This window comes from Chroicocephalus ridibundus, chromosome 9, assembly GCF_963924245.1.
Source record: "Chroicocephalus ridibundus chromosome 9, bChrRid1.1, whole genome shotgun sequence".
Lineage (NCBI taxonomy): Eukaryota > Metazoa > Chordata > Aves > Charadriiformes > Laridae > Chroicocephalus > Chroicocephalus ridibundus.
In genome coordinates this window covers 30,521,030-30,533,272 of record NC_086292.1, presented here as the reverse complement: position 1 = coordinate 30,533,272, position 12,243 = coordinate 30,521,030, and the positions used below count along the sequence as shown (strand labels likewise).

General features: G+C 39.2%; 1 protein-coding gene across 2 annotated transcripts in view; it reads right to left on the bottom strand.

The window, feature by feature from the left end:
* Positions 1-12,243, bottom strand: part of CIB2 (calcium and integrin binding family member 2) — a 49,909-nt gene that overhangs the window by 20,861 nt on the left and 16,805 nt on the right. For both annotated transcript variants that reach the window (XM_063346184.1, XM_063346182.1), the window contains exon 2: positions 10,677-10,711. Coding sequence is in view for 1 of the 2 variants with exons in the window: in XM_063346182.1 (XP_063202252.1) it covers positions 10,677-10,711 (35 nt within the window). In the remaining variant the exon portion in view is untranslated. The remainder of the gene's footprint in view (positions 1-10,676; positions 10,712-12,243) is intronic.

Below are 12,243 nucleotides of genomic sequence, written 5' to 3'. Positions count from 1 at the left end.
AGTTGTGACCTAGAGAGGAAAGGCTTTTTGTCCTTTTACTCAGCATGCCCCTCAACACGAAATATATCTGAAAATAACCTAAAGCTTCTTCAGCTACCTGTCCTAGTCACAGAAACATTTGTCTTGTCAGCCAAGACACAAGTCTACTTTTTGTTTATGCTAACTTTCGTTCTACCACTTGGGAGCATTTTACATGGTTAAAAAGGTGAGTCAGAGTCTGTCCCCACTTCTCAAGGGTGCAACAACCTGCGGGCACCAAGGGTGACACTTTGTGGGTATTTGCTGGACACAGCTTCACTGGGATGTCTCCAAACTCATAGCAGAGCCTCCAGCTATACCTGCGTAGCCATGGAAAAAAGATTTCCAAGCTTACACCCTGCAGCGATTGTTTTAATTTGTTATTGAGATTTGAGGGAAAGTCAGATTGTACCCAAGGTCACCAGCAGGTGTGTTAAAACACAGAGAATCTCTTCCTTGGCTTGACATACACAAATCACCACCACTAAATGTAGTGACAACACATTACAGCTGGCTGGGCTGCCTTTGTAATAAGAACTCTACACTAAAGGAGTACTGAAAACAAAGGAAAAAAGCTTGTAATGACTCACTGATTGGAAATAAGTAGAGGTGTTAAAGGGGCCTTTAGAACCTAATAAACATCTCACCAACTCTGGTCCTGCCTTCATAGTACCAGTCACCTGTTTTATGTTGCAAAGGGAAAACATTTTTATTCAGCAATATATATCCTATTTGTTCCTAAATAACAGGAATGCATCCAAATACTTTAACATTACAATCAGGACCATCCCAAAGAGTAAATTCTAGATTGCTCTACATATTCTCAGAAAATAAATAGCAAAATGGCTTAACTGGAAGAATGAATCAAAGCAGGAAGTGCTGATGGACCGTCCCACAAGGACTTCCTAGGAATTGTGGCATGATCTGACCAGAGACTGACTGTACCGAACGGAATAAACTATGTCAGCAGCATGTCCAGAGAAGCACTCGGTTGCTGTGCTGTTGCACTTTCAGTTATTCACCACAATCAGAGCTATAGGCTCTTGCCCAGATGCCAGAGTTGAACACGACAGCTGGAGAAGGACTTCTTGTAATATGCAGAGAAGAATTCACTGCTCCAGAGACCAGGAGGAGCACTGACTAGGCTATCCATATCTGGAAACAGACAGAGCTGAGCAATCGGCCCTTCTGAGCCCCCGGAGACATAGCTGACTGGAAGCAAAAGAAGCAACAGCATTCAAGATGGGATTGCACAGACCACAGGAAAGAATGCATCGTGCTGATGCAAAGCCACTGATGGGAACTGATTTACAGCTGATGCCACAGAGGCTGTAGCCCCCTAACAATGCAAATTTTTGAGGTGCACATACTCTCTTGTCATAGCGCTATTATTGCAAAGGACAAATATGTGATTGGAGAGCTGGGGAACAGGTTCAGACAGACCTATATCCATAAGTCTGCCACATGCAGAGAAATATTTGCTATAGCTCAAAGAGAAGGAAGTTCATTAATCTCGGGCTGCGAAACCGAGGAAGGAGGGGCCCCTCAGGGATGTCTGCAACTGGTAAGGAAAGTACTTTCAGGGTCTCAGATTTATGCCATACATCCACAAACTGCTTTTGCAATGACAGTTAAATGTTGCACATGGTAACTGAGGCATAAATCTCTGTGCTGCAGCAGCTCCTCAGTGAATTACTGCCTCCCAGGATTGCAAGAGTTTACAACGGTCTATTAGAGAAAGAGGTCTACTATATGAAGCTGGTACCAAAATGACAGGAAACTTGGTGCCACATCTGAAGGCACCAATCAGGAATGTCAGATAGAAACCAGAACCACAAGTCACTAAATTGCCACACTTTGACAAAAGAATAAAGAACAAAGAATAGTGAGAAACACAAGCAGGAAGGGTTGAAAGGTGAAGGAATATTGTTACATTTCTGTTACTGATATGTCTTGTCCATTCTATGCTTTCCAGTTGAAGTTATTTTCATTATATCAATAAAATACAATAACTGGACACAGAAATCAGATTTATAAAAAGGCAGCGTAAGAGGAAGACAAAAGGTGGATAGATGAGCCTTTTAGTTAACATGTCAAGTGTTCTTTCATCTCTGCAATGCAAAATGAAGCAATACAAATTAATTCAAGACAATACTAAATAAATATCCTCATAAACCATCTGCAGTAAAATTAAAAAGAAATTCTGCATGAGCAATGTTTTTGGCAGATAATTTACATTAATAAATTTGTTCTAAAAGATCTAGTCATCTTCAGGCTTTACATGTAACTCTGCTGTTCACAGAAATTCATGAGGTGTAATAACTATAGATAAAAGGAGTTTATAGTATTTTTCCTTCCTTGAAGCACCACTGAAAAAACTGCTCACAGGCCTCTTCCGCTGGTGACTCAAAGAATTGCAGAATGACTGAGGTTCCAAGGGACCTCCAGAGATCATCTGGTCTAGCCACCTGCCAAGCAGGGGCAGGTACCTAGAGCAGGTTGCCCAGGACCATGTCCAGATGGCTTTGGAATATTTCCAGTGATGGAGACTCCACAACCTCTGGGCATCCAGTTCCAGTGCTCTGTCACCCTCACAGGAAAAAAGAAATTTAAAAAAAAAAAAAGTGCTTCCTTATGTTCAGACAGAACCTCCTGCATTTCAGTTTGTACCCACTGCCCTTGCCCTGTCACTGGGCTCCGTCTTCTTCGCACCCTCCAGATCCCAGCTCTCTTGGCCTTTCCTCATATGACAGATTCTCCAGTCCCTTAACCATCTTAGTGGCCCTTTGCCAGACTGTTTCCAGTAGCTCCATATCTCTCCTGTACTGGGGAGCCCACAACTGGACACAGAACACCAGCACTCCAGATTCCATACAGATCAACACTGAGAATGGTTTTGTCTTCACCTGAGCCTAGCAAAACAGGCGCAGCCTGACTAAAATATAATAAAGGAAAGCTTTATGGTACAGGAGATGCAAGAATTGTCTAGAAGCCCTTTTTTTTACATTCATAGAGGATACAGAAACTTTATTACCAACAAGAACAGAAACATAATTAACAAGAAGATCAATAGCAGCTTCAGGATATACATTCTTCCTGTATGTAGTTTCTTGCACGAAATTCAGGAAGATTCCCAAGCATACAGAGTTCCCCTCAACTTTATTCTCTTGGCAGATACTTTTTTGCTCCAAAGCTGACAATATGGGAATTTCCCCCTTCTGCATACGAACCCCAAGCTTTTTGAAAGATGGGATGTGTTAGAAAAACAGGAGCTGTATTCTAACCGCTGCCTCCACCTGCATAGCAACTTGCTCCACAGGGAGATGCATCTCCAGCAGTTTGCTGCATTTGCTCCCTTATAAGGAAGGTTCTCCAGACACTTGGAGGACACCACTGCTTATCTCCCAACTTAAATCTCAGGCTGGTTTCAGATTTAAAACCCAGCATATAGCTGGATTGGCTAGGCGGCCTCCTCTGCACCTCACCTTTCACCCGTCAAAAACATGCCAAGAAACAGGCAGAGAAGAGAATGCAACAGAACTACTAATTTTCTTCTACAAAACGGTTCAAAGGTTTGTTGACTGTCCAGATGGTGGCCAGCTTGGTAATTTAGTGCCATATTCCCCCAGCAATTGTCTAGCTAGGTTAAGTCAGTCTCAAGCCATACAACTTTAATTTACAGATTTTGTGCTTTTTGGCTAGGACAGACAATGCAGGAACACCTGTGGTTGAATGCTTGGGTATTTGCCAAACTGCACTAGTCTACAGGGAGAAACAGAAACAGATGGGCTGGCTAGCAGATAAACATTATTACTGGAGTAAAAGCTTGTCCGCTAGAAAATCAGATTTACAAAACTGAGTATGAGAAATACTGCCTTATAAGAGACAACTCAGCCGTTTGTTCCCATTTACAATCAGAAGAGAGGCACGTTATATAAACACATTCATGCTATGAATAAAGTGTTTTTCCAACCTTTCTTCATGTGACATTTTTTCTCTTATTCTTGTTTCTCTCTACTGGATGTTTTCCAGTACAACAAATCTTCTTTGAATGGTGATGCCCAAAACTGGATAGTCTATTCCTACTGAGGTCCCAACAATGGTGACTGGAATGGAATTCTCCTATTTTATATACAATGCTGACGTTAATGCATCCTAGAACTACAGCTCCCTTTTCTGCAAGAGCATCAGGGGGTTTCGCAGGTTTTGTTTATTTGTTAAAATTATGCTCCCTTTACTTAGATCAACTAACCCCCTGCTCAATTTATTTTTGTTACATTGCATTCTGTGCTTGAAAATTTTTCTCAGTTCTTAGTATGTGCTTGTGAATTTCCTTTTGCTGATTTTGGATCCAATAATTTCTCTAATAGATTGAGCACTGTTGAAAAAACTAAATCTTAATGGTTCCTGCAACCCTCTTCACCTCAGTTTTTCTTACCATTCTCAGAAATTTTCTAAGTACATTCAATAGTACCTTAGCCAAGAGGTTAGTGCATTTACACAGGTAGACAAGGACTAACACATACAGGAATATATAAAAGGCTTTACCAAAATAAAGATATGTTGCATCTGTTTCTTTTCTCTTAGCCACAAGAGCAGCCACTCAAAGAAGGAGATTTGCTTTTAACAACTCCACAGGGGCTGCTTCCGAGCACATATTATGTTCTAGGCACTTACGAACTGATGGCCTACCAGGGTGTTCTGGCATCTTTCTGTACACCAAAGTCGTGTCCTGAACCTATACACACCTGTTTAATTTCCACATTCTCCTTTAGAAAAGTGGGGCAAGTTTTCAAAGCTCTAACACATACCTACTAATGAAATCAATAACAACTCTAAAAAAATTGTCAGCTGTCCTGTAAGTACTTTAGATGAGGTTTTGAGTCAGTGATAATATAAATATGCCTGTATTACCCAACATTCTTTAACACGTTCTTGCCCCGGGCCCATAAATGAATCCTCTTAGTTGTGTTAAGCACTTCTCAAAATTAACCATCTTCAACAAAGACTTAAGAGTGTATTTAGGTTTTCTGGTGATAAATAGCTATCAAACACAGATAATGAGCTGTGGTTTCTATTTTTCTCTTTCACTAGGCACGCTTGCCTCTGCTGCAGTCTAACTTTATTTTTTTTCCTAGACCCATTTTTATTATTCTGTGTTCTTTTCTTCTTCACCTTAAATTCGTCAATTCTACTATTTCCTGATAATTTGCAAACATAATGCCTTCCACACCCAGATTATCAATCAAGAGAATGTGTCCTCAACCCCTTTGGCCACAGCCTGTGTTTATGTTGAATTAAGTTGATGCTGGCACCAAAACTAAAGTTAGACTAAGCCAATCTAACACCTTACTGGTACTGAAATGCTAAGTCTTGCTCTCCTCTCCTTTCCTCATTTTCAGTTGCATTTGCTCGCTCTGGCTCTTGCACCAGCTTTAGCACTCATCCGATCCCTCGGAGAGCTGATTCAGCTCATTAAACCAGCAGAAAATAGATTTGTTGTTGTTTGGACTTTTTGATGGGCTACTTTTCCTGTAGGGACAGATAAAAGCACTTAGCCCATTTCACCTAATTGCAATCTCATGCTGGTTTACATCAGTTTAAATCGATCTCAATTGGAGCAGCCATATTCATCCCTTCATCCCCATGTACACAACTGCGCCCCTTCCCTTCTGTCCTTGCTAACACGCTGGATGGTGAGCCAGCCAGGGGGGCTGTCTTCAGCCGAAAAACTATTAACTTTTTCTTTTGGTAAGGTTACACCTTGCTGGGTTGTCTCACTGAACTTTGCAGATGCACAAGAAATTCCGTTCAGGCTAAACAGAACTGGACCTGCACTTCCTTCACATCACACCTGAGAGCATGCTGCAGTGCATAAAGACACGCACAATGGTACTTAATTCCCTCCTAACTGAGGTGGGGACATGCTAAATCAGTAAATGCTAATTAATGAGGGGATCATAACCCACTTTATTCCCACCCAGTGAAACTTCGCTTCAGATAGGCAGAAATACCTCTTGATTCTACTCTATTCCTTTGACAGCAATTTGTATTCGACAATTTATACGCAGTAAAAAAATGCTATTGATTGTATTTCTATGTGCCATATCACAAACTAGATTGTGTATAAAGGTTCCCAATAAGCAGAAACATCACACTGTGAGGATAAGGCAGAAGAGGAAATACAATTATTCCAAGTGACTATTTCCTTCTCCCATGATTTTAGGCCTTTACGGAACTACTCTCATGATTTTATTCTTCTAAGCATTTTACATCAAACATTAGTATTCAGCTTTGCATACTGTACTTTTCAAACAGAGCATCTACATTTCACCATCCATTAACCTAACCTCTTACCCCACAAATATCTATTTTTCACAATCATATTCTAATGTTGCACTGTTCCTCCTAAATATTATTGGGTTTGCTCTTTTTGATACAGGTAGCGTGCAAAGTCATGCAATGGCTCCCTTATCTCCCATACACAGTCCACAAGCATAAATAAAGTAATTAAGTCTAAGTGTATGCTTAGTTCTCTTCTCAGGAAATTGACTGTTTCCTTACAACTTCAGTTACAAAATACAAAATGTATTATTAGGTTTTCACAGTACTCAAGCTGAGGTCCATTAAATGTTATTGGAAGGAGCTACACTTCTATTTCACAAGAAATTATTACAAATTTGGGTGTTATCATTACCTTTATTCACGCTCTTTTATGCTACTGAAGAGAGAAAAGCAAATTATGACAAAATTCTTTGTTTACATTTCTATGCTTTTTAGAGAAACAGTCTTATTAAAAATCCATCAGGGTTGTTTTAACTTAAATACTATTTGCCACATTCAATGCTTCACTGTTCATTAGTCGTTCTATTTAAATGACCAGGTCTACCAAGTGACAATAACACCTCTCAGAGATACCATAAGCCTCAAAAAAATATTCAGAACAGCTTTTTCATGCCATAAAATGTAAAATCTACAACTAAGATCAATTTTAGCCCACTGCATGTAAAAATAGTTCAAATTACCCTTACCAGGCAGAGCTTGCAATCTAAACAGACAAGATGAAGGAAATATCCTCAACTTAAGAGGCACAAAAATATTAAGTGTAAGTAACACAGACAAATTACAGCGGCAATTTGTCAAAGGTGCTCAGTTACTTACATAGAATAGTGCCAGAGTAAGAAAATAAACAGGAGCTTCCAATTCCTCAGTCCCAATCCCACCCACAGTCCCCATGTCAAACTTTCTTAGATAGAAAAGCATCCTCTTGTTCTTGGACCCTTTTGTGTTCTTCTCCACAATTCGTTTCCTTTATCATAAAGTCCTATGAATTACAGTGACCTCCTCTACTCTATGTCACACTTGCCATGCAAGGGGAAAAAAAAAAATTACAAATCATCTCTCTGCAAATCTGGTTTCAAATGACACAGTTTTGAGAGAGATACATGTAGTGTTCTGTCCAGCAGCGTGGGATTTGTAGTACTGTGCAATCTACCTAAATCAAATGAGGAATAAAGATCCATTTCTACTCAGATATTCCTTTATGCTGCCAACGGTCCTGCAGGACAATGGAGTGCTCTTACTCGCTGAAATAAATTGTGACCTGTTTTTACCATTACCAAAGGTCCTGTGTGCAATACAGTCTCCTGTTTTGGATATGGCATACACCAAAAATCAACCCCAGAATACTGTTATATAAAAAATACTTGCAAATCCAGATCATTCATTATTGTGATTTTTAGAATTTTTTGAAACTTTGCCTTCAATGCCCTGATTATCAAGCTTCATCCTAAATTTTACCTGTCTCACATACCAAGAAAAATTGAAGAATGCATGTGAAAGTTTTATGATGATTCTGTACAGAAATATCTCTTTAATTCAGCTAGTTTTTGTTTGTCAAAGCTGTACATTGCAAACTCATTCTCTACAAGTATTTTTTTTATCCACTGCAACCGAAAAAAAGAGAACAGAACTTGCTGACTCCTCATTTCATAGGCAGATGTTGCAACACCGTAAATTCCTGTTTGCCTACCATTCAATGACATTTTTTAATTTGATTGCTTTATAATATCTTCTTGAAACGTGCAGTGTATTTTTCAAAGTACACTTTCTGTATTTTCTCAGCTGCACATGACGGTTCAAATTTACAGTTTGGAACCGTTGTTTTCTAGATTAAAAAAAAAGTCGGCCTGTTCAGATTAAGCACTTTCCTAATTACAACCTCTGTGGAGATGTTTGATTCCTTATTTCCTTACTTTCATCCACATTTTATAGTTCTGAGTCCATTCTCCCTCCACCAATGTTACAGTCTTGCTATAAAATTGGTCACATTTTATGTCATAATCTTCAAATTGGGCCTGTATTGTACATGTTTTAAGCTTCCTATTTGTCCACAAATTTTTCTCTAGATGTATTTTAGGTGTACAAGTACCAAAATCAGTCACTTTTCTTCTTGCCGTGGAAATCAATAATTCTTTCAGGCTAATTCCAATATTTCCTTAGAGATTATCCCAAAGGAGAAAAAGAAATTATTCCTAAGAGCAAGATGACACAGTATCACAGTTTACAAATCACTTCCCCTGAAAGGGTCCCAATTCTCTGATTGGACTGAGCATTCAGACGACAAAGAGAACCTTATGTATGTATGTAAAACAAAATCCTTAATTCATAATTATTTCCCTCATAGGAACACAGTACAAATACAAGTAATTCACTGTTTATAAAGCTTTTAACAATTTTGACTTCAAAGGGAATTTTAGAAATGTAAAGCAATTTTTTCAGTTTATCCAATCCAAACAAGTTTATTTCAGAAGTCATGTACCAAGGTAGCCCTGTGAAACAGAAGAACAGTATTTGTTGCTTTTTAAAAGATTTAGAACATGGCTAAAGATCTGTTTTATACAGGAAATTACACTAAGCCACTAGGGATTTTTATTTTTTTTTCCTGGATATATAATGTATGTACCTGAGATTTGGTGACTATACAGGGAGATCTTTTATTTTGTATCCAACTGCTGGGACTAATGACAGTACAGAAATACCACCGCATCAATTCTGATGTCTAAACCATAAAGTCTGTTATTTTGGACTCACGGCTGCTTTTCTGAACGAATTGTGATGACAAATTCTGTTATTGCCAAAGTCAGTGTTCTCAGGCAGAACTAACAACATTGCAGCCCTGACAGAACATACAATGACCATTTGTTTTTATTTACGCTGCACGACTTTTTGTAGCGTACCACAAACACAGAATGATACCTCTTTATAGCTAATGATTATGCGTCATTCCTAGAGGTTTGCAGCTAAGGAATGCTTTGCTAAAGAAGTTACATCCATGCCATGGTAATTCACTTTTGTGAAGCCCTGACTCGTTTTGAGGATACCAGTATTTCTGTTGGAGCCAGCCTGCATAAAGGTTAGTTTATCTTTGTGCCAGCTATCACCCACTCACTGCACACATGTTCTGACTTATTCCGTCACACCATCATGTATCATGAGAACGTACTTCAATAATCTGACTAAATTTTAAACCATAACACTTACATAAGAGGGACCTGGACCAAATTAAATCCTGGGTTAGGTGGTGGTATTGCAATGTTCTTTACTGCACAGCGGTCTCAGAGATGTTGTGCGCTGCTGAGGAGCGAGTGCCTCATTTCTCCGCGAGTAATGAGAACGAGGTATGCAAGAAATTAGCTGAAATACCACCTTTATGTTTCCAGCAAAAAATAAAGCACACCACTCAAAGCCATGCCATTAGGTTTTGCCTTGACAGAGTCACTGAACATCAGTCTGAGGTTTACAGCAACAGAGCAAAGGCATTTCTCTCAGAGACCATGTCTATTTTTGATCCCAGAGCACTTCCCAATGTTTATGAAAACAAAGGCTTCTTATGTCTGACAAGCCATTCACATTTGAGAATCCTGAAGCACTATGAGCTCCTAGGTCTAGATACCTACCACAGATTTATTCTCACTCCCTAATGGGGCAAAAATCCTCAGGAAAAACAACAACAGGTGTACTGACAGGACAGGATCTTCATCATGCTTTTACGGATCCTTAGTCTGAATGGTTAGAAGATCAAGAATCCATGGCAGGATTCAGGGCAAGAAGTCAGCATAGACACAGGCAGACATTAGTTCAGTTTGGCTCAATCTGTCACTACCAATAAAAACCAAGGCCCTTTTACTGCAAACAGCGAGACCTTCTATTATTGCTTAGTAGTGATCCTAATCTTCATGACTTTCTGTAGGGAAAGTTCGTACGGAAAAAAAAACCCAAAACAAAACCCCAAAACATGTTTAGCAGTCTGCAGTTTAAGTTCCAACAGTTTTCCCCACACTTAAGTCGGTATCAAAACCCGTACTGAATGATGTGCCCTCCTTGGGGCACAAAAGCAGCAAATTCCCTTCATAAAAAGTCACTGGCTCGCAACTGTTCAATGGCTTATCCCCAGAAAAGCCTATGATATTGACATCAAGCTATTTGCCATCTGTTTCCTTACACACATCTACATATAAGTGTATCTTGAGTCCAATCCTACACTCATTCATTCATGCAAAATAACTGGCTATCTTTGGTTCCCTCACAAGTCAGAAAAAAAGATTTAATCCTTTCCATTGGAATCATGAAGGAAAAATGTAATACAATTTACTTACCGAAGGATTTCTTTCCGAGTGAAGAATGTGCAATCCTGTTAAAAAACAAAATGTGTTACTGTACTATAAAAATATTGAAAACAACAGCAAAGAAGCTTTTTTCAACCTTTTGGAAGGAAACCCAGATCTGGCAGAAAAACATTAAAGATGCCATTTGTGTACCATCTGCTTTAGACTCGGAAAGTAATATAAGCTATAAAATAACTGAAATTTCCTAAGGACAGGACTATCAGGAAAAAAATATATTGTTAATGTGAAAGTTTAGGAGGAAAAAACCCAGCTTGCTGAAATACTTCTCCACTGTGGAATGACCAGACCAGAAACAAAATTAAGTCAAAAAAGTAAGGTATAGGCCAAAAACATTCAATAAATGGATCTAGAAAGCTGTAAATAACAAATAGATGAAGAAAACTATATTCTACCTTGGAGTATTCCTCTAATAAAGGCAAGCGATTTAATAATAAAAGTTATGTACTTATTTATTAGTTATTAACTCTTTACTAACAATTACTTTGCACTGCGGTCACTTTGGCGAAGGCTGCAAACTCCCATATGTTAGGAACACGGACAAGACAACAGCCCCTGCCCCAAACAGCACGCAAACCATTCTGCTTTCCCTGTGGTACCGCAGAATTTGAAATAACTTACTAGAATGCAAAGTGGAGCTGGCTGAACATGAAAGAGCAGCTTACAAGCATTCGCTTGCATTCTGAATGGCTCTGTGGTGGGACTGCATTTACACGGGTTTAATTCACTCTTTATGAACATCTGCATTTTGCCAGAAGAATTCACACACTTCACAAAAGAACCATAACATGAGCAGCGAAACACTTTGCACTTGATGTCATTCTATGTCAGTCAAAAATAAGTTATATTTTCAGGTCCTGTGAGGAACCATAATAATCAGTCCCATCCCATTAACAGAAATACCCACTAATCCCCACTATCTTATTTAATACATATTTAGGGCAACTTCTGCCCTCCATCCAAAACTAGGAACACTGGTGGCAATGAAAAATTGGATGATCAGTTCAGAACATTGTTCAGGTGATGAATGCAGAGAAGAGGCACCTTCTTGTGTTAGAGCTAGTGGCTGATGAGGGTGTATACATAAAGAAACAACCACTAAACCACAAAATTCTTCCCAGTTACCCACCTCTCCCACAGGCCCGTGTGATGTGGCAAGGCATTTGCCTAAGAATTCTGCTCTTAGTTGTTTTCCTCCTTTAATGTAAACATATTTAAAATAGATCATATTATTAAATCAGCTAGTGACAAGATAACACCATTGGACTTGGTAAGTCATACTTAAGAGTATACACAACTAGTATGACTCCCCCGGTCCTGCTCTTCAGTCAACTACTGAAAAAGCATTTCTCTCCTAAGCTGAGAACCATTCTGGCTAAATGCCTGCTTCTTCCAAGTAGGGGAAAAGCAAATGATCACAGCCTGCTGAAGCAGTCAAACAGCTCATCTTGGGTATCCAGGTATGCTCTCAGTCCTGCGTACTATCAATTATTGAGTTTGCTTGCTCTCCTCCGTATAAAGTGGCTGGAGAAGCAGCTCC